This window comes from Vulpes vulpes, chromosome 4 (assembly GCF_048418805.1).
Source record: "Vulpes vulpes isolate BD-2025 chromosome 4, VulVul3, whole genome shotgun sequence".
In the NCBI taxonomy this organism is placed as follows: domain Eukaryota; kingdom Metazoa; phylum Chordata; class Mammalia; order Carnivora; family Canidae; genus Vulpes; species Vulpes vulpes.
In genome coordinates, this window is record NC_132783.1 from 119,654,615 (window position 1) to 119,678,327 (window position 23,713).

Genomic DNA, 23,713 nt, shown 5'->3' on the forward strand with positions numbered 1-23,713 from the left:
TGTTCTTTGGGGATGGGGAAGGGCAGTGATTATGCAGCAGTGTGGGGAGGGGTGCGGGTGGAAAGGACAAGAGAAGTGGGAGTGACATATGTGTAATATAAGAAATAGCGAAAGGGACCCTAGGGAAGGGGTGGAAACTGAGTGGGAAAAAATTAGAGAGGAAGACAAACCACAAGAGACTCCTAACTCTGGGAAACAAACAAAGGGTTGCAGAAGGGTGGGTAGGTGGGTGGGGTGATGGGGTAACTAGGTAACAGGCATTAAGAAGGCCACATGATGAGATTACCACTAGGCATTATACTACATGTTGGCAAATTGAATTTAAATAAAATTAAATTAATTAACTAAATAAACAAATTAATTAAATTTAAAAATTAATTAATTAATTAATAATTTAAAATAAATTATTTAAATAATTAAAAATAAATAAATTAATTAATTAAATTTAAAAAAAAAAAGAAGAAGTGGGAGTGAACATTGAGGGCCTGGAAGATGGAGACTGGGTGCTGTGGCTTCCCTCCCCTGGCAGGGAAGGAGAGAGTTTACATGTCTTCACTGGGTTGGTATGGGGGTGCGCCCCCACACACACACACCACAGGACTGGGCCTGTGTGCTGCTGATGTTATGTCTGCCACTGCTAACAACATTTCTAACATAAAGTGTGTCACTGGAGCATATCCTTTTCCTTCAGAGATGTAGTACTCAAAGGTTAACAACACGTCCTGCCAAGAGCACAAACACAAATCTTGGCATGACAAATGAGGCCTTGGCCCTCTTGAATGGCCACACTTTAGAAACCAGGGGAAAGCAGGGAGAAGCAAAAGGCCACAATTGAAAAGAACAGTCCTTGTGACTTACACAAAAAAATGTCAGAATGGAGCCAAGGGTGAGTTAAGTATTATATGCATGGTTTCTAAGGAAACTTTAAAAGCAAATAGTACATCAGGGAGAAAGGCCCTCATTACACAGATAAATTCCCAATCCCAGGGACCCAGCCTTCCCTTCCAACTTCCACAGAACATACCATGCCAAAGATCCCAGGCACAAAGACACCCAGTGGCCTCCACACAGGTGGAAAGAGTCTCAAGAGACCAGGCAAGAAGTGGGTGCCAAGGTGCTTTGAGCTCTGCTGGGCCAACGTGAGATACTTTCTGGGTATCCTCCAGGGTGCCATTACTCTATTAACAGCCTATTTCTGCTAAATTTGTGAACTTCTGTGTACCCGCCTGCCCGTCAGTAGGTATTTGGGTAGAGTTAACTATTTATGTGGCTCTGGTTTCTAGAGAGGAAGACATGTGGTAGAAAGCAAGGCAAATACTTCCAGCTTCTTCCTTTTGTTCTTCCATCACATTGCCTTGACAAAATGAAACCTCTTCAATTCCCAGGCAAGGCAGTTTGGGTCTGGGGAAAGCCCCAAACCCATCTACTTTACAATTCGTATGATATTCTCTGCCTGTTCTGAGACCCCTCTGGCTGGTCTTCCATGTTTATACATCTTTGATAGCTTCATACACCACCCTCACTAACCTTTCCTGGACCAGAAAAATCTCACTCTTACTCATTCTCAGTGACCTTTGTTCTCACACACAATTCCTGAGGACCACAGCACCACACCCCACCCCCATTTTAGTGTGCACGTGGGTGTATTCACCCTCTTTAATATTCTCATGTAATTTCATAGCTTATTTTATATCTATTTAATATTTATTCCTATGTGTTCATTTCTTGCTACTAGTATGATTATTATGTTTTTTTCCTCTCTGTTTTATAACTGATTATTATTTGAATATAAGGTAGCTTGGTTGAATTTCTTTGATAATAGATTTTTTCTCCGCTAAAATTATTAGCTTCCAGAATACAGTTGGGGAATGCCATACAGTGTCAGGAAGTGGTTATTATGTGTGGTGACACTGTAATTCTTTATGAAAATATGAATTCATAGTAGTGAAATCTGCTTTATTCTGCATTTTGATATATTATTGTAAGTTTCTTTTAGCTAGAAATAGCTCCCGTTTCCCTATTACAGGACACGCCATCCATTTTCATAGTATAAACACAACATTCAGCTCTAGTAATGGAGTTGCATGTGCCTGTCCTAAGATTGAACTTTGCCCATTGAAACTTTCCATCTACACAAAGTAGAATCCTAATGCACTCATGCTTTTTTTTTTTTTTTTTTTTTAAGAGAAAGAGAGAAAGTAAGTGTGCATGCTCCTGAGCTGGGGGGAGGGTCAGAGGGAGAGAAATAATCCTAAGGAGCCTCCACACCCAGTGCCAGCCCAATGCAGGGCTCAGTCTCACGACCCTGAGATCATGACTGAGCCAAAATCAAAAGTCAGATGCTTAACCAACTGAGCCACCCAGGCACTCTTGCACTTACTCATGGTTTTGAGTAAAGGATGAGAAGGTCTCTATGTGCTTCATCACTCACTATAATAAAATAAATCATAATTAATTGTGGCTATTTTAGAACATACAGAATTTCTAGATCAGAGATTGTATAGTTGTTTACCCATATCAATCCTATTTCAAAAACCTATGAGGAGAGCAGAAAATGGGCACAGTATATCACCATTTGTGTAAAAAGGAGTGACTCATCCTTACATGTGTTTATATATGTAGAGAATGTTTCTACAGTGATATATAAAAATCTAACATCAGGGGATCCCTGGGTGGCGCAGCGGTTTGGCGCCTGCCTTTGGCCCAGGGCGCGATCTTGGAGACCCGGGATCGAATCCCACATCGGGCTCCTGGTGCATGGAGCCTGCTTCTCCCTCTGCCTGTGTCTCTGCCTCTCTCTCTCTCTCTCTCTGTGACAATCATAAATAAATAAAAAAATTTAAAAAAAATAAAAAATAAAAATCTAACATCAGTGGTAGCCTCTGGGGGAGACCAGAGGATACAGGCAAGCAGGAGACTTACTTTCCACTATGAACTTTCTTGTACTCTCTATCACACATGGGTATTGTACTTATTAATAAACTTCTATGTCAAGAAGATATTGAGAAACAGCATTATTTTATGCTAGCAACGGTGTGGTGAGAATGAGATGGGAGTTTTTTAAATTTGCAAATGGGATATAAGTTTGTGTAATTCAGGAGCCTTAACAAGTTCCTTTATCTGCATTTCTGATTCTTCTTGCAAGGTAGACTCCTAGAAGCAGAATTATTGCATGTGCTAGGTGAAATAATGGTTTCCCCAAGTGGTCTCACATGTCCTAATCCCTGGAACCTGTGAATATGTTATATTACATGGCAGAGGGGAATCAGGTTGCAGAGGGAATTGACATTGCTAATCAGATGATTTTGAGATGGAGAGATTATTTGGGATTATCTAGGTAGTCCCAATGTAATCATTGGGATCCTTATTAAGTGAAAGAGGAGGACAGAAGAGTCAGCATCAGCATAATGCAGTATAAGGAGTCAACTAGCCATTGCTGGTTTTCAAGATGGAAGGAGCCATGCATCAAGGAACGTGGGCAGCTTCAGGAAGTTGTAAAAGGCAAGGAAATGCGTCTTTTCCTAGAGACTCCAGCCCTGGCAAGATCTTGATTTTAGCTCATTTTGGACTTCCGGCCTACAAAAATGCAAGATCAGTTTGTTATTTGTGGTTTCAGCCACCAAGTCTGTACTAAGGTTATAGCAGCAATGTAAAACTAATACGTTATGTCAAAGAAATAACTATGTATAAGAAATAAAAATCTGGAGACAATCTAAGTATCTACTAACAAAGGAACAGAAAGTAAATGTTGCCACATTTATATGAAGGAATATTACCCTCTTGGCAAACATTTGATTTTGAAATTTTTTAAATGTTTCTTCTTTTTTAAAAAAATTATTTATTTATTTGAGATAGAGAAAACATGAGTGAGGAGGGGGAGGGCCAGAGGGGAGAAGGAGAAGTAGACTGTCCACTGAGCAGGGACCCCAACACACTGGGCTCAATCCCGGGACCCTGGGATCATGACCTGAGCCAAAGGCAGGTGCTCAACCGACTGAGCCACCCAGGTTCCCCCAATTTTTTTTAAATGTTTATGAGAAAATATTAAGTTGAGAAAGGCAGTTTATAAATCTGTGTTGGATTCCAACTATAGAAATCATATACCCATGTATACGTCACATCAGTTGGGATTCAGCCACAGAAGAGTGAAATTGCTCAAATTGCTTCAAATAGAAAGAGACATACAAAAAGATCCATACAAAATCATGGATGAGATCATACATGAACTGTAGGAGAGGGACTCCAGAGGCCTCTTGAGAGGTTGGTCAGCCTGCCAAGGTCATAGCTACCTCTACAGGATAGCAAGGTGGAGTGTCAGATGGAGCCTAGCTGGAGGCCATGCCTCCAAAGGCAGCGGAGAGAGACCTTTTCTTTTCCTCCTTTTCCCATAACCACTATATTCTACTCATATGGTATAAAGAATGTTTACATCTAACACCACATTTTTCTGTCTCCCTATTTATAAACAAGAAGCAAACATCAAAGAATCTATTGCTGTGAAGAATGCAGGCTCTGGAGTTCGATGACCCAGATTTAAATCCAGCTTCATCTTTTCCTTTGGGACTCTCACTGAGGGTTGGTGCCTAAGCATCTTTGTCAGTAAAGGGAGAAATATCCATGCCTTCCCCACAGTGCTGCCTGAGGGTCGGCAAGGTCAGGGGGCCAGGTGCCTAGTAAAGTAAAACTGCTCAAAAAATAGTAGCGATCGTTTTTATAATATTTTCCTCTATCAGGTATTATTTATCATGTATTAATCTTATCATCAGAGAAATAAAAACATCATTTTAGAAAAAGCCAAACTGGATGTCAAGCTTCCAAAAATAATCACAGTCTGAAGAAAATACGTAAATTGTAAAACTTGTTGCTTTGCATCAGGTTCTGTCCGTTGTATATCTGCTTCCTGTTGATAAGGGGAATAATAAAGACACAAGTTCTATTTAAAAGTCGAGAGTCAGTAGACTGAGTATTTTCATTCTCAAGGTCATTAATTCTGCAGAGCAAATGTCACTCTCCATCTTTTGCATAAAAAGCACCTTATTTTGGCATTTGACAATGAATGGATACATTTTGGGGGACAAAGGGAAGAATTTATGATAATAAAAAGGGGTAAAGGAGGCAAATGGTTTTCAGTGAAGGTTGATTTGCTAGTCTGACTATTGATTATAGAGCCATCTAAATATGGACATTTGGGATCCCTGGGTTGCGCAGCGGTTTGGCGCCTGCCTTTGGCCCAGGGCTCGATCCTGGAGACCCGGGATCGAATCCCACGTTGGGCTCCCAGTGCATGGAGCCTGCTTCTCCCTCTGCCTATGTCTCTGCCTCTCTCTCTCTCTGTGGGACTATCATAAATAAATAAAAAATTAAAAAAATAAATATGGACATTTATAACTGATTAAATGTTAACTTAGAGGCCACCTCTTTGGTAGTGACTACTCAATTTCCAGCCTGGTCCCCAGATTTGGGCGCCACTCTCTCTCTCCTTATGGAATTGGGACCCTGGGGAATATGCTTGACAGTTTACATTTTCACACACATGCTTTGTCACTTGGTGCCACAGTCTCCTCTGGGTTAGTCAGCTCCAGATCCTCTTGTCAAAATGGGACTATAAGTCTGGTGCTCTTGTCATTGCCCTACGCTGCTGAGGACTTCTTCAAAGAGCCACATGTAGTGATTCGGTTTTTAACAACAGCCAAACCTTTTAATTACATTTAAAACCTGCATGCTGGTGTAAGTCAGGTTTTACTCCTTGCAAATCTTAAGCAGGTTTGTGATTTGGAAATACGTTCACCAGGACATAGATCGACGGTAAACCATGACTGTCACTGGATTTCAGCTTGTTCCTTTATGAATTATGGCTTGTTCCTTTTCTACATCAAACGACCTCATGGTCTCCAGAGACAAAAAAGCATCCAGTACATGAACTTTAAAGGACTTAACTATAAACCCCAATAGGAAGTGATTTTACTTGTATTTCCAAATTCCATTACACACAAGTAAAGCTATTAATTTGGTCAGCACTACAGATAAGAATCAAGCAGGAAATGACTTTTTATGTGACATCATTGAGGGCCTGTGTCAGAGCAGGGACGGGAGGGGCAAGTCCTTTGTCCGTTACAGATCTTTCCCAGCCTACTCTGAATGAAAGAATGGTACAGGCAGGGACGAATTTAATTCTGTTACCTCAATATGGATTGTACTGCTCTATGTGACCTTGATGCAGACATTAATAATGAAAGACACAAAGAATGAGAAAAGAGGAAATGTTGGGGCGGGTGGGTAGGAAGTGAAAGCTATAATTATTTAGTAAGATAAACCTTAGCTGGAGAAGCCAGTTCATGTTTCTAGGAATTTTATATCCTAGTTAAGTAATTGTGTCCTTGTGTTGTTTTTAATAAGAGCATTTCTACGTTAGAGAATACTTTGGATGGTGCTCGATGGAAATCACATTCATCTCATACGTGACCTTTAATTGTCAAGCATGAGGATTCAGGACAAAGACAAATTAGGCTCAAATCCCAGTTTGGGTGACTCTGGGCAAGCAAGTTACTTAGTTTCTTCATCTACAACATAGGGTCAATTATCCCTACCAACCAAGGTCATTGTGAGGATTAAATGAGATGATGCTTGGAAATGTCCAGCATGGTTGGTACTCAAAAAATGTTTGTAGTAACTTCCTCTCATGACTGCTTAGTAGATAACCAATTTGGTTTCTTTTTTTAACTCTTTTTTATATGTGTTAAAATTCATTAGTTAACATATAATGTATTATTAGTTTCATAGGTAGAAGTCAGTGATTCATCAGCCTTATATAACACCCAGTGCTCATTACATCACGTGCCCTCCTTAATGCCCATCACTCAATTACCCCATCCCTCCATCCTACCTCCCTACCCCCTTCAGTTTGTGTCCTATTATTATGAGTCTCTTATGGTTTGTCTCCCTCTCTGATTTTGTCTTGTTTTTTTTCCCTCTCTTCCCTTATGATCCTGTTTTGTTTCTTAAATTCCACATTTGAATGAGATCATATGATAATTGTCTTTCTCTGATTGACTTATTTCACTTAGTATGATATCTAGTTCCATCCACGTCATTGCAAATGGCAAGATATCATTTTTGATGGCTGAGTAGTATTCCATTATAGATATAAATATACCATATCCTCCTTATCCATTCATCTGTCGACAGACATCTGGGCTCTTTCCGTGGTTTGGGTATTGTGGAAATTACTGCTATGAACATTGGGGTGCAGCTGCTGCTTAGGATCACTACATTTGTATCTTTGGGGTAAATACCCAGTAGTACAATTGTTAAGTCACAGGGTAGTTCTATTTTCAACTTTTTGAGGAACCTCCATACTGTTTTCCAGAGTGCTGCACCAGCTTGCATTCCCACCAACAGTGCAAGAGGGTTCCCCTTTCTCTGCATCCTTGCCAACATCTGTTGTTTCCTGACTTGTAATTTTAACCACTCTGACTGGTGTGAGGTGGTATCTCATTGTGGTTTGGATTTGTATTTCCCTGATGCTAAGTGATGTTGAGCATTTTTTCATGTTGGGTTTTTTTTTATATTTTTCTTTAAATTGTGGTAAAACATAAATGACAAAAAATTTGCCGTCTCATTCCTTTTTAAGTGTATTGTTTAAGTAGCATTAAGTACATTCCCACTATTGTGCAACCAACCTCTAGAACTCTCTTCATCTTGCAAAACTAGAATGCTCTACCCATTAAACAACTTCCACCATCCCCTCTCCCTAGTCCCTGGCAACCACCATTTTATTTTCTTTTTGTGAATTTGACAACTCTAGGCCCCTCATATGAGTGGAACTTGCCTTTTTGTGACCAGCTTAATTCAGTTAATCAGTTTTTTAGATCACTTTTTGAAACTTGACAAATTTTTACACTCAAAGTTTTGGCAACTGTATGTTATATTTTGATATTGCATGATTCCCAACTATTTAGGTAAAAGTATGAAGTTGTCAAAAATAAAGATGATCCATTATGAGATCATGTGAGTTGTTTGGATAGATTTTACACAAATACAGTCAATTCTCAAATCATCTGCCATCTCTTGTAACTTAGTTCTTTTACTGCTTGTAAATTCCTAGAGGTCAGGTGGTCCCTGGCGTGCATTAAGAATATGATAGATACTAATGGACTAATTAGTAAATTAATAAATCTGTGAATGGCTAGCAAGAAAATACTGGTCATAGGGTATTTCCTTTACTATTGGTTCAGTGCCACATCTTTATTCATCAACTGATGGTAGTTAGAGAATGCAAAAAGATCAGCTTTTGGATCATAGATACTTCTGCATCTCATCAGCTTCTTAATGTCAACATGTCTCAAATTTGTTTAGTTTTCAAATTATGTATACTAATTGATTTTAAACAACAGGATTGGCAAAGATTTAAAACATTAAAATATTCAGAATTGGTCAGGGTGAGAAGAAATAGGGGCTTGAATACAAGTGTTAATAGAAGTTTTAAACCTTTAAGAGGGCAATTAAAATCTTTTGTGCATTCTCCCCCTCCCCACAACTCTGTAAGTTCATTTCTTGTTAATTTATTCCACAGAGATGATCATACAAATTTCAAAGATATAGGACTGTGGCAAAGTGAATAATGGTCCCCTAGAAATGTCTATATCCTAGTCCCCAGAACCTGAGAAGCTATATGTCATGTTCATGACAGGGGATAATAAAGATTGCAGATAGAATTAAGGTTGCTAATCAGCTGACCTTAATATAAGATGCTGCTGGACTGGGGCAGCCTGGGTGGCTCAGCGCTTTAGCACCGCCTTCAGCCCAGGGCCTGATCCTGGGGTCCTGGGATTGAGCCCCACGTCAAGCTCCCTGCATGGAGCCTGCTTCTCCCTCTGCCTATGTTTCTGCCTCTCTGTGTCTCTCATGAATAAATAAATAAAATCTTTAAAAAAAAAAAAAAAAAGATGCTGCTGGATTATATCAGGTGGGCCCTATGTCACCCTGAGGGTCATTTAAATCTCTACGAGGAAGGCCGAGGAGTCAGTGTAAGAGTTATTTGAAAAGACTCAACCACATTTACTGGTTTTTAAGGTGGAAGGGAGCCAGAAGCAAAGGGATATAGCAGTCTTTGGAAGCTTTTAAAAAAGGCAAGAAAAAGGACTCTCCCCCAAGAGCCTCCAGAGCCAAATGCAACCCTGCTGATGCCTTGATTTTAGCTCAATGAAATCTGTTTTAGATTTCTGACCTCCAGAACTGGAAGATTATAATTTGCGTTGTTTTAAGCCACCAGGTTCATAATGATTTGTTACAGCAACAATAGGAAACGCATACAATGGCCACAGAAGTTCAGGGCAACATTATTTGTGACAAAATCTGTAAGCAACCCAAAGCCTATCAATAAAAGCTTGATAAAACATTGTGTCGTTACCATGGATGTTGAAGATTTTAGATTTTCACCAAAGAGAGGGCTGCCAGAGGCAACCTCTCCCTCTGCTTTTGGCAAGAGCTTGTCAATCAATTTAAAATAAAAGAGAGGAAAATTATACCAAAGAAATTCCGGTTAACAAATTGTCCTGCTTGTAAATGCACAGCAAAGAGAACACAACATGGGGACGGTAGTACCTTTGGGTCACCCAGTCTTATTTCATTCTTCAAATAAATCTATAAATATGCCAAGCACTGTGCTAACCACGGGAAAGTACTGACTGAGTGGAGAAGGAGGAGAAGCAGGCACGAGAATTCTATGAAATGTAAGAAAGGCCAAGGCAGAGGAAAGCATGGGCACCTTGGGAGCACAGGGAGGGATACCTCACTGAGTTAGGGTAGGAAGGCGGGACAGGGAGAGCTGCCAGGAGGAGGAAATGCCTGAATCCAGTCCCAAAGGAGGAGTGGGATTCAGCCAGACAAAGAAGACTTGGAAGGCCTCACTGGCGGAGGAAACAGCTTACAAAAGGCTAGCTGGCATGATGTCCAGTGTGGTGTGTGGGTGGGTGGCACAGGAGAAAACCGGTCAACTCTTAAAACGCTGCACAAAGACGTTTACAGAATTAGCTGGTTTGTGTTCTCTGAACCGGTTTCCACACCTTCATAATAGAATCAAGGAACCTTCCTTGTAGGAGGATTAAGGGATCTGCCCAGAGTCTCAGGGCCAGAGAAGGAAGACCTGGCTCCTGGGATTCGCTGCCCTGTACTCTTTCCTCCAGGCCCTGGCTATTTCCCAGAGGAGCCCCTTTTCACCAGGCAAGCTGGAACCACTTCCAGTCTCTAAAACCTCGATGCATTAAAAACTGAAAGACATTTTGTGGTATATTTTAATCATTTGTATTTAACAGTTCACTGCTCTTAACCCATACAAAATACAATGAAATAAAATTGTGCTTTTCAAATGGATTACAGACTAAAATTATATTAATTCATAGTTCATTGCAGGCCATGTGTTCTGGTAATGGAACAGACATTTAAATTTACATAATGAATGTTTTCTTCTTTCAGGCCTTTCACTGATTCTCTCTGACTCTCCATATAACCTCACTTAGACAAGAGAGGACCTTTGAGCACCTTAGAGAATGAGCAGCCCAAATAGCCTGCTGGTGCTAGGCCCTGTTTATATTGCCTTCAAGAAAGAAAGCAAAGTTGTGCATCAGGATCATCAGGTGGGGAGGGCAAGGGAGGCTTTTAAAACATACTGGAGCCTCTGCCCCACTCTCTAGAGTCTGATTCAGTGGGTTTAGAGTGTGGTCCAGGCATCTTCATGTTCCCCAGGTGATGCTAATGGAAAGCCAGGGCCAAAAAATACCATACCCGAAAGTAGGAGAGACTGGCAAAGGAATCCTCTAAAGTCTTATTAACTCATTTGCAGATAGTTGTTAAAAGGGAAACAATGGTTTAAAAAAAAAAAAAAAAAGATCAACAAATGGCAGCAAAAGGAAGTTTCAATAAAAAGTCTCACTGATACTGTGGGGTACAGCAGAGGCACCCTGGCCAGCAGGCAGAGCACAGGGCACAGTGAAGGCCCAACCAACCACCAAGGGCAGTGGGCCAGATGTTTGCACATGAAGGGAGGGAGAAGCATCCAAAAGAATTACGAACAGCCTGTTAAAGTATGTCCATTCCACTTGCAAATGTCACATGGCCACACCCTCCTCCAGGCAGTTCTGAGGTCCCCAGGGTGGATGGAGAGACATCTGCTGAGCCCTCAGCCCCTATGTTGGAGACACCAGCACTGGTCAGCGGGGCCACTGTGGCAACCAGGCAGGTATAACTGCGCTGGAGAAAGCAAAGATTCTTGGCTATAACCAGGATGGCCAATCTCCTGCCGACATATGGATTGCCCCCACTCCGCCCACTGCCCCAGAACCTTGGAAGTGAACTTTCTGTGTCAGACCTCTCTAGGCAGGCTACTATACCTGGGGGTGGGGGAACAGTGATGAGGTGGCCCCTAAGAAAGTAAGAGAATTTTCTGAGCGCCAAGTTATAAAATCAGTATTTAATACATCAAGAGAGAACAAAGGAGAACGGATGGCCCTTGAATCAGAGCAAGATAGATCACTAAACTATAAAGTAAGAAGTTATCCATCGAAAGGGCAATCATCAGCCATGAAGGCTAGAAAGCAAAGGGAGATGCTATGCTTGGGCTTGCTAAGCTCCACACTGGGGGCATGGTGCCCTGGTCAAGGAACTCAACCTGACTTCTTCAGCTTCCACTGAGGAGGCTGCTCTTGCTGCTTCCACCTTAGTGTGGGCCCCATCATATCTGGATTACCATAAAGTCTCCTAGCTGGTCTCCCTGTTTCTGCCTTTGCTACCCCCCATAGGTCAGCCAAAGTGGCCCTGTCACAACTTGAAGTAAATCATGAGATTTTTTTCTGCTCAAACCCTCCTGAGGTTCCCCATCTCAGAGAAAAAGCCAAAGTCCTCACAACGCTATATATGGCCTTCTATGATCTGGATCCCCCCACCTCTGGGAGTCACTCTTCCCCTCAGCCCTGCACCACCACCGCCTCTACCCTCCACCTCCCACACCCTATTCCCACACCCATCCCATCCCATCTCCCTGATGGGCTTCTAACATTCCAGGTAAGCTTTCCCACCCCAGGGCCTTTCCACCTGCTGTTAGTGTTCTAGAAAGTTCTTTCCTTGGGTATTAACATTGGTCAACACTTAATCCTTTAGTTCTTTACTTCAGGTTGGAGGCCTGTCCTGGCCACCTAAAACAACAAATTCTCCCACCCCTCACTACTCAAACCCCCCCTTCCCCACTTTATTTTTCCCCCTATCACCACCTGTATATTTCACAAATTTGAGTATTATATCTCCTCCCATTGGAATACAAGTTCATGAGGGCAGGTTATGTGGGCTGATTTTGTTTACTGCTATATTCTAGTGCCCAGACCAATGCCTGGAAGTTAGGAATTCACTACATATGTGTTGACAAAAGAACAAATTAATCAACCCAAGTGTCTAAGGTTATCTCTGCTATGCTGGTGGCTTCATCCAGCTTTTGAAGCTAAATGACTCAAATGTGACTGGACATGGGGTAACTACCTTTTCTCCATGGTGATGATGATGATTTGGTCTCCGGCGAGGTAAAGCAGGAGAAAGGTTGGAAGACATGAAGTCTGGTCCCATTCAAAGTTTCTGTAGTGAAGGAGTAAAAGAACCAGCATGGCAATTTCTTACTCGTTCATCTCACTTAGGGCTTCAGACCACAAACAGCTTTGACGGTGGTTGAGTCCCTGCTCTTGACCCATGAGAGGCCTGGGCCTCCCGCTCAGAGGCCAGCCTTCCTCAGGACTCCTGGAGCTCGGCTTGAGCTCCTCTTTCAAACCCTGCCAGTTGTGTTTAGGGAGAGCAAAGAGCAGTAACCTGGCAGATGGAGATTTGACAATGCAAACAAAAGCCGTCCCCAAATGGCTGCTGTAGGGTGTGATGTGCTGTCACGCGTCCCGTCGCTGAGGCACAGATTTGAATCCGCAGGCCGGGGCGCAGGAGCAGGCCCACAGCTGAACAAAGGCCGCACTGTGGCTCGGCCCGGCTGCTCGCTCCTCCTGCGGCCGACTCCTCCGTCCCCTGCAAGCATAACAGAGGACTGTCTGTGGAAAACTGCCCTCAGGAGCAGCCCGACTGCTTGCGAGGGTAGTGCCGACGCAGAGGGCTAGCATTTTGGCATTTTGTTCCTTTCTGAAGATGCAATTCAGTGTTATTCGAAAACCTGGCGAGTCACAAAGATCTCCTGTTCTCCAAACCACGGGTTTCCTGCCTTCGCCACCCATGCCTAGCGCCTCCCAAGGAGAAGTCAGGGACAGGGCTTGTCCTCAGGGAGACTACCACACCATCTCCTCAGTGGCTCAGGCGCTGGACCCTGCCTTCTCAAGTAGTTGTGCAGCGGTTAGTAACATGCTGTGGAGTCTGGTGACCTGAGAGTCAGGTGAACCTGGGTTCACATCCCAGTGCTGCCTCTTTCTGGCTGAGTGACCCCTGAAGAACGTCTAGAAACCTGCTTCCTTGTTTGTGAAATGGTTCTGCAGAGAGTTCTCTGGATGAAATCATGTAGGTGATGGCCGGTAAGAGTATCCAGTCAAGGGCATGCCGAACGCTCAATGTCTAAGGGGTTGGAATAAGAAGTAGACCTCAGCCCATGGTCTGTGGGTCCTTAGCTGCAAAATGCCATTGAGTAAGAGACAGGCGGGGCTCGGTAGGGAGAGATGGGTAGGGAGCCATGGAATCAGGCTGACGACACAAAATCCCCAAAGTGCTGAGATATAAGAGATAAGGGAACAAACCAGAGCACTCTGGCCTAAGTATGGGTGGAGAAGATATATTTTTTTTTAATGACAGCTGCCTGTGAACAACAAAGGATAACCAGACCCAAAAGGAAGCTCTTAAAGATGCTATCATCAGTCCTCACTCAAACCAAGACGTCACAAGAATGACAAGGCCACAAGCTCCCTGGTCAGTTCTAAATTAAAGACTGTCAGTGGAGGCCCATGTTGGCAACCCTGTCGGGACCTCTCACTCCTGACAGCTCCCTCTGAACCCTTGCTTAATAAATTTCTATCGCTTTACTCACTCTTTGTCGCGAGATTCATTCTTCGACTCCAGGAGACAAGAATCAAGCTCTCCCACTTCATCATGAGAGTGATAATGGGTATAGGCAAAGGTGGAGACACCAGGATCGCGGGATTGAGGGAGGCTTCATAGGACAGGGAGGGACAGGCGAGGTTTTGCTCTCGAAAAGAACAGCTCATACCATAGAGAACAGATTATGGTTCAGTCATCTTTCCTTTTACAGTCTACTTCACATGTTCTCCTGAAGAGCACACATCCTAATGCTGCAGCATTTCTACAAGGAGTAATACAACAAAGACTGACTTGGTCATGACTGTGAGTCCATTGTCTGGACAAGATTGTTCTTTCTATGCTTGTACAATTTGCTTCTAGGTCTCGGAGGGGTTGGCACAGAGCTAAGAGTCCACCCTCCTTCATACAACATTTTTTTTTTTCAGGAGTGCCTCTATCAATTTTAAAATTTATCTTCAGTTATCTTTAATTTTTATTTCTTAAATGGAAAATACATTCAAATTCAAAAGATATAAAGGTATACAATAAAAATCTTCCTCCCACCCATCCCCCAGCCACCCAGTTCCCAGACCCCAGGGCAAATAATGTTACCTTGCTACCAACTGTTTCCGTCTACTTACAGAAATAATCTATAAATATATAAACAAATATATTTATTTCCTCTTTAACTCAAAGTATAGCATATAAAATAGTTTTGCCATTTTTTTCTTGGAAAAATTCCATATTGCTATATAAAGAGCTTTCTTTTTTAAAAAACAACACATAGTTTTTAATCCTTCAGATAACTGCAATTTATAATGAAATCATCTGTCAGCCTGAGTACCTAAAAGGCAAATTTACTTTCTATGGATTCCAGAATAAGAGCCATTAAAAAGCAACATTTTTCAAGAAAGTCCTTCTTCTGGGATGACAGGTTTCACCTTCCCTGTAAGTACTTTGGTTCAGATAAAGAACACAGGCTCATGGACTTACTGGTATCCCTCAGTAGCAGCCTTGTACCAAAGATGTAGCTGGCACTTGCTACTCCAATTGGCTCATAAGGGAGTTCGCAAATGGACCAGGTGATAAAAAAATGATCAAAACTAGACACAGAATACCATCAGATACACTGAAATATCATTGGTTTCAAGCTGAACCTAATTTGCTAAATCCTTACCTGTTCTCCAATTTTTTTTCAAGCCTTCCCACCTCAAAAAAGAAAAAAAAAAAAAAAAAAAAGATTTTCCTCCTCAAGGGAACCATTTTGAATCAAAAATGAAAACTACATTTTCTAAAACTACTAGATGGTTGTCTGACCAAATTTGGTCTACACCAACATTTGATTTGATTCAAGGCATGGTTACTCCAAAGTCACTCAGAGGCATTAAGTTTAATTTCCCAGAGTGGCTGCATTGACCATCATTTAGAAATGTCTGCAATTGGTGTGAGGTCAGAGCTAAGATACTAAACACTGAGCATACTGCCCCTCATAGTCCTAGACTTCAAGTACATTATTTTTAAGGGGTGAAAGCAGCACACATCAATACAATCATTGGCAATCTGCTGAATAAAAACAGAATTCCAAGCTGTCTTCTGCAGATACTCCTAAAGAGCTGCAGGACCACTTTCTAAATAAACTGGTAGTTAGCTCTTTAAGACCAAGTGGAGAGCCTTATTGGAAAGGGGTTCTCTCTGGAGAGCTGAGCTCCTCCCAACCCCAATAGGAGGAATTTGATGAGTCTGTGAGGTGGAGAATGAGAATGGAATATGCGAGGACGCTGTGCAGGATTTTGGGAGCAGTTACCCAGAGAGGGGTCTGGAGCTGGGGCTGAGCTGGATCAGGAGAGAGCAAGTCAAAGCAGGTAGAAGGTGAAAAGAGCTGTGCCGAAAGCAGGATCTCCTGCCTGACTGGACCCAAGTGTGGATTCCTTAATTTTCCATAGCACAACTGATACAAGGATTTATGGTTAAATTCTTCATCTTATCCCTTCTCGCATAAACACAGAGAATCTTAATTGTTCTTACTCAACAAGGTTTGAGGCTCAAGGCTTTTGATTTGTCATTCAATTTTCACAAGAATTCTGTGAAGAGGATACTATATCCCTTGCAGATAGACAACTGTCTGAGAGATGAAGTGACTAGTTCAAGGTCACACAGTGTTTGGGCATGTGGCTATTATTTATTAAGTACCTCCTTCTGGAATTTATATCACTTCCCTTGCTATTTATAAAGGGAGTACTGCAAAATGATTAAGGACTTTACTTACTGGTTAATCTAATCACCCTCAATAATTCCATAAAAGCTAAGTACACCTGTCCTACCACTGAGGAAACTGAGGCTCAGTGTGGGTTGGTGAGTTGTCATTCAGAGTAGAAAAGCTAGGTTGTGACCCCTAGCTCCAATGCACTGCCTTTCTCATTTGTAATGCTGGGTCAGCTTCCCCACTGTGCTTGCAGACAAGTCCAACAGCTCAGCAGTTATTAAGCCCCGAGAGCCATTTCCTGAAGCGACTGAAAATTTAAACCACTACTAAAATAAGTCTGATGCATCTGGCCCCTTCCAAGTTAGAAATAGGCTGATGGGACTCAAAGCAAAAGAAAACCACATTTCTAAGCCCCTCTGAAGGTAGCTTCATAGGGACAATTGGCCTTGTCCTAGGCAGACTACTGGTACAAGTTCACCCAAGGAAGTCAAACTGTTCTTCAAACCAGGCACCACTATAGCAGTACTGGAGCTCCATCTCAGCCACAAGAATGATGGGATTGGGACATCCTGGGAATAGTGCCAAGTGGAGAAACCAGTGATCTCTAGAAAAGCTTTAGCCATGACCCAATCCCAGATTAACTTCGCCCTAGCTCAGAGGCCTGGAATGGAGGCAGACGCTCAGCTGGTTTCTCCAGGTTCCCAATCTTAGATCCCTGGCACCACATCCTTCTGTACTCTGCCCAGAAGTCCACTTCACCACTTCCCAGAGTTTACTATGTGAAGAATTCTGTTGCTACTACCTGTGACCAAGTGGAACTTGCCATGGCTAACTGTAACCCTGACCAACTGGAATTAAACATTTGACTTGACATTAGTTTCTAGGGTTCTACTGGGCCCATTCTTTTTTTTTTTTTTTTTTTTTTGCTGGGGCCATTCTTGAGGCAACTGAAACCGTTTATATTTGCACGGAGGTGAGAGATGGATAGAAGGGGAAACTATTGGGTTTTGGTTCTTTTCCTGTCTCCCTTTGTATCACTATGGAAACATTACATTTGCCTGCTTCCCCCATTGAGACTGAGCAGAGTAGCACATAAACAGTTGGGGATGTGGTGACAGCACCACAGGCTCTCATCTTTCTCAAAAGAAATGAATAAAAAGAGGAGACTTTCAGAGCTTCCCTTTGCACTTTCATGTCCAGTGCACAAAGCAGAACAGAATACCTATTGATCTAACAGTGGGGACCTGGGAAAGGTGCTGGGGTTTCTGAAAAGCAGGGAAATGGCATCCAATGTAACCTGGTTTATATTAGCACAGGTGTGAGCCAAATCCCTATTTGACTCTCAGCTCTATCACTCAGTTTGTGTAATCTTAAAAATAGAGGCAAAAATAAATAGATGCCTCGATCCTTTTAATTCATCTATAAATGGGAGATGAAATCTCCAGGCTTATGGTGAGGACTCCCAGATGAAGTCCATTTTAAGGGGTTACAACTATTTCTTTTCTTCCCTCACATGCCCTGTAAGAGAACCTCTCCATCTCATACCCACTCCACCCCCACCCCACAAAGGATCTGTCCAACTTGAGTCAGATGTCCCCAACTGGCCTAAGGAACCCTGTGAACTAAACCATGTCTGGTCCAGTTTAGACATATTGAAGATGCTGAGAAAGCCAAGCCATAGGAGGAAAAAAAGAAAACAGAATAAAAGATTCATAAAGAAAAGAAGTTGACAGATTACAAAGCCCCACATAGAAGGCAAACTTAGTTCCAGATGGGATTTGTCCTCATGTGGGATTCACCAGGTCCCTTTACCATGATCCTTTATATCTTGAATTAGGATGGTTTGAGCTATCCTATTTCTGGCAATCAACAGCGACAGACCCCAAGAAAGACGATGTGAAGTACTTTACTCAGGTACCTATGATGGGTCAGGTGCTAGACTCACAGCAGCTATTATTTCAAAACATCTCACTCATAATTTACTGCTATATGCTTAACAGTTATGGAAGATACTAACATAAGCAGATACTCAGTGGGACTGCCTGAATGGCTTATGGGTTTGAATCAAACTAGCTGGTTTCATAAACAATGCCTATTGCAACTGCAGATGGAAGCCTGGGACAGTGAAGACACTCTTCTATTTTTCTATATTACGTCTTTCACATTAAATAAATGCCTCCTTGACTACTGGAGAAAAAATAATTGTAATATTCCACTGAAGCTGAGAAATAAAGCGACCTTTGTTTATTTTTTTAAAAGATAAACATGACTGATCTACACTAATCGTGACATTTGAGCTAAATAAAAACAATGTTCAACATTTTTAGTCTATAAATAATTCCCTAATTTCACTTATTCTGTTAGCCAAAGATAAGACTGCAAATGAGAGAACTGGATAATGCTTATTGATTTAAAGGTATCAGACATGGTATTTGATTCTGAAGAAATGAAGACATAAATGGAAAAAAAAGCTTATAGCAACGAACTTGGTAAAGAATGACATTTAAAGGTTGATACATGAATTTTACATGCTTGACTTAACAGATTAAAACATTTTTCAAGTCCTTAATTATAAGAACAGCAGCAAAACTTAAGACAATTAAAAACTGGCATTTAAGAATCTGCTGTGTTGTTACCAATACATGTAAGACAACTGTATCCGTGAAGCCCAAGAAACTACTCTATTCCCAATTACTAATCTATTCAAGCCAACGTGCACGGACTTTGTTTCACTTTCGAATGTGTTCCCTTGTTCTGGGTTTAAACTGTACCTTTAGATACAGCAGCCTGAGCGTAATGGGGTTATAATGCATGGCTGCAGACCCAGTCTCACTGCATGACAATTACAGCACATCAACAACTGTAATTAAACCAGGCTTGAGTGGACGCCCTCATGTTGTAAATACATCACATATCAAAATTACAAATTACAGAAATAAAGACAAATAATAGCATGAAGGGCATGATAGTTTATTTTAAAAAATTGTACCACACTGATCATAATGACCAGCATACACATTATGATGGCTTTTCTCTTGGGTATTAACATTGCAGTATTTTTGTATACTGAAATGTTTCAATAGGACCAAGAACGTTAGAGAAATAAAGATCTTAGATGAAAATGAACACTAATAATTCTGGTGTCCTACCCCCACAGAATTCATTTAAACCCCTTATGAATCAGTGGCATTATAATGTTATATAGTTATGAAGAACAAAAGTTCTCTTCTAAGTAGGCAGCATGAACTTATACCTCCTTGTACTTTAATCTTTAGTTTTTTTATAATTTAAGCTATGTCCACCCTGGCTAAAGCACAATCATAAAGACACCTCAGATAATTTCCATGCTACCACTGCACAACTTTAGTGATTTTACTTAAAAAAAAAAAAAAAAAAAAAAAAATTCAAACCACCATCAAAATAAAGAGGCAAATAAAACTGATTTTCAAATCATTTGAAAAGCATAGTGCTTATCTGTCTGATATAGGCTCAAACTTAAATTAAATGCTATAATTATAATCTCCAAACTTCTGCAATAAAATTAACATATATATATATGGGTTTTGTTTATAGAACTGTATTTTGCAATCAATCAACAAGAGAAAGTTACTTTTAGAGAGCAATGTATTTGGTTACAATTCCATGTATCTGTAGTAGAGATGAAGCCACATGATGTTAAATCTGGCTCTAAGTTACCTAAGGTATAAAATTTTGATCAAAATTACGATACTCTGATCTTAAAAATTCAACCCATATGAGATGATTTTTTAGAGTAAATTTGCTGTTATTACTTCAATAATCGTTTCTTTTTTGACTGTCTGCAAATTGACCCTTTCTTTTTTAATCAATGTGACTCACCAATATTTCAAATTGACCTCTTTACTTGCATTCTACCGTTTCAATATCCAGGGATTTCTGAGGCAGCATAAGTTTGACTTCATAAAAACAGTAGATACTTTAACCTTTCAGTGACAATTTTTAAATCTGTAAACTCAAAAATCACATTATTTATAGCTCAGCAACTATAAAAACATTGAGATTTTGACACCTGAAGCCAGAATCTCTTTGTGCTTTTTAAATTAAGCTGCTTTTGAATCTTTTTGGTATTTATCAGCCATTCATATTTCCCTTATAATAATAAAAGAATATACTTAAAGTAATTTTTAAGGTTAAATGTCCTGGGGGCTTATCAATATTTTTTTTAAGTTACTTTTTTTTTCTTCTGCATTTGGAATAGTAGAAATTATTTCTGGTCCCTCCTTAGATCAACCAACACTACTTTCAATCACGTATAACACTGAATTTTACAGACATCCCTGAAAAGTTTTTGATTAAGTAAACGAGTGAATCACAGTGGAGTCTCAATCAGTTAACAGTGTAGATCCATTAAAAAAAAAAAAAAATCACACTGAATATTAAAATCTTCAAGCTAAAAAAAAAAAGAAAGAAAGAAAAGAAAACCCTCCTAAGAATTAAAACCAAGTGTGTCATCACTGATTCTGTGCTTGTGTCCCCAACTGATCAGACTCCTCCTTCTCTGTGTTATAAGACATGTTCGTTTCAATCTCCACACCAAGTCTCCAGGACACTTGAGTGAAGAGGCTATGCTACTACAGCATCTAAGGGAATAGAGTGGCACCATTTTCTTCCCTAATAGACTTCATATTGAAAGATGAGCATCAGGTCTCCCTCCACGGTGCTCACCGGCATGTATCAGGAGACAAAACTTGCCCTGCAAACTGATGACGGCTGATCCTCCCACCCCGCCTCCAGCGCCAATATGAGGTTACCAACAGGTTTGTCATTATATGCACTGGCCTTTCACTCTTTCAATCAGAAAAGTTGTGATTACTTAAAAAAAGGGAGGGGGGTGGAGAAATGAAAAACCAAGAGTTTAAAGGCACAAAGTCGCATAGCTGCTCTAGTTGGAGTTTGTAAACAGAGAATAGGTTCAATTTAGGTAATCCCAATCTATGAGAGTAAAAAGGCATCCACAGCAGGCTTTTATCCAGCCAGCTTCTTTGAGACCCTTCATGGGTTTTGAGGTCTACAAAGTATGCACTAAAATACCCATACTTCAAAAAGCAATAAGGCAAATAGTATAATCATTATTCCAAAAGTTACAATGGTAGTGTAGGCATACAGAGTATAATTTAGTTACAATGTGTGGTACTGTTTCTATTATATAACCATATTAACTGTTTCTTTCCTACATAATTATATATTCAGCGAGCTTCAGTTGAACACAAAACCATCCTTGTACCACCACTGATAGTTGGCAATAGCTCTTTGATAGCAGTTTTTATTCTGCCGTAGAAATATCCTTGAACTGAAAGAAGTTCACAACCCAATGTCCAGTCATTAAACACTATCATATTTGTGAAGAGCTTCTTCCAACTTCTGTGTCACTTTTTGGAAAAATATTATTTGCTGTTGTAAGAAATGCTGCATCTGTGATTTAAAGTCTCTTACTCGAATTTGATGGAAGTGGTGAATTTCAGCCAAAGTGGCAAAAGAAATAGTGTTACAGCGATCTTGAATGCCATCAGCCTTCTGGACTTCCATCTTCCCTTCTTCCACATGTCGCCTACTCTCCTTTACTTTGGTAAGAGCTCCTGTAGTTAAAAAAAAATTAATTAAGTATATATACGCATGTATCCCAATGGCATAGCTACACAGTAAGCAGACTCTTGAGCATTATAAATACTTCCCTAAACTATTTAAAGCCCTTTGGAACTTAAAGAGATGACTGTTATTTTAAAATAAAAAAAAAAAAAAGAAGAAATCTGATAGGGTTTCTGAAAACCCCTCCACTGCTGCAATTCTAATTCTCAAAACTAGCACTTGCCAGTGACCAAGTATCTATAGTAGGTTTCATCTCTTCCAAACAGAGATACTATACATAACAAATAAACTACAAGGAACTGTTTCTAAAAATACAAACCAAGAAACTGTGATCTTCACTTAGGAGAAAAAGTGTGGCACCATTACAAACACCTTATAATAAGAAAGTTATCTATAAACACCATACCCCAAAGAAGGTGCAAATCTAATTCCTCAGAAAGTCTTACCGAAGAATTATTATAGAAGACTCTGGAAGTAGACTCTGAAACATGTTAACATGTTTGTGCCAACTTCGGTTGTGTTTTAGAAATCATGCTATTCATAGAGGGGGCTTGGAAATGATGGAGTCTACAATGCAAGGCTGCCTCAATTGGGCAGGCCAAGCCTGTGTCTTATTGGCAATGAAGGGGCAAGTCTATGTTGTACCAGGAGAGTCACAGCCAGAGCACTGAGGCTCTGTGAACTAAGAATTTGCCACCTTTTCTTTAGGGGCTGTAAAGATCATTTCGAGTCTGCCCTAGTGATGATCTGGGAATGAAGCCAGGGATACCATAGCCTCTTGTCAAGAAATGTCACCAAAGGGTGTGTGCAAGGAGGAAGGAAAGGGACAGTCACTCTGGCGGGTGTCACATGAGGGAAGACCTTCCTCCAAAAGCATCATTATATGAAGACACAAAGAGCTAAGGATGTTTAGGTGTAGGAGACAAAGATCTTCATGGGTTCTTAGAAATGAATGATGATAAAACTCAAATCACTTGAACATGGCCAGTTCAAGAACTTGGATTTCTTGACTCCATCTACTAACCCATGATGAAAGGTGAGAGAGAAAAAAAAAAAAAAAAGAAAGGTGAGAGAGAAATGTCTAGGACACCTGGCTGGGCAGTCTATACCATGGTGATACTAAGGGGGACAAAAGAAGGGAACCTGTTTAGAAGGAGGTGAGAAAGCTATGGAATTTCTCCTAAATAATATACAGTTAAACCTAGCATTACATAAAACCCTTAGAGGTTAAACAGCATGCTTATTTTTGGGGTGCATTTTTGGCATAGCTCAAAGACTTGAGAAATTAAAAGTATAATACATACATTTAAGATATGTATGTACATTTTCATTTGTTTATTCTAAATGAAGTCTTCAAGTGAGAAGCAGTAGAGACTTGCACTTGATCCCATAGAGATACGGGGCAGGGCTTCCATGTAGAGATTATTTGTATTAACACGGCTTTAAGAAGAACCCTGACCATCCCACAAGGAAGCCATCCCTCTGAAAGTGGGCACTTATCATGCACCTGCCATTGCTGACCAGACTAGTGAACCCATGAAATCTGCCGGCTTGTCATTTATACTAAAGAGAAAGAACTCTTCCCACAAAAAGAGAAAAATAATTTTTTATAGCAATTTTATCTTTCTTAAATTTGGTACAAGTCTCACAATTTATATACACAAAGTCAAAAAGACCAAGAAAGCATAGGAGATACCACTACAGGAAAACTTTTTCAAAGAAGACTGAGAATATGAAATCATGAAATACACATTTAAAATGGCAGAGAGAGAGGGAGGAGGAAGTAAAGAGAAAAGGCTCGGGTGATTTGACTATTTCATCACGATTCCACTCCCAGGTATCCAA

The 23,713-nt window shown here is 40.7% G+C and overlaps 1 protein-coding gene across 3 annotated transcripts in view; it reads right to left on the reverse strand.

The window, feature by feature from the left end:
• The window catches only part of SNX18 (sorting nexin 18), a 154,103-nt gene that overhangs the window by 106,034 nt on the left and 24,356 nt on the right, over window positions 1-23,713 (reverse strand). Inside the window, exon 2 of one of the 3 annotated variants that reach the window (XM_072756927.1) lies at window positions 18,466-21,858. The exons of the other annotated variants lie outside the window; for them this stretch is intronic. Within the exon in view, the coding sequence (XP_072613028.1) occupies window positions 21,605-21,858 (254 nt within the window). The 3' untranslated portion in view covers window positions 18,466-21,604. Of the gene's footprint in view, window positions 1-18,465; window positions 21,859-23,713 lie in introns of those variants that run through there. 3 annotated transcript variants of the gene reach the window in all.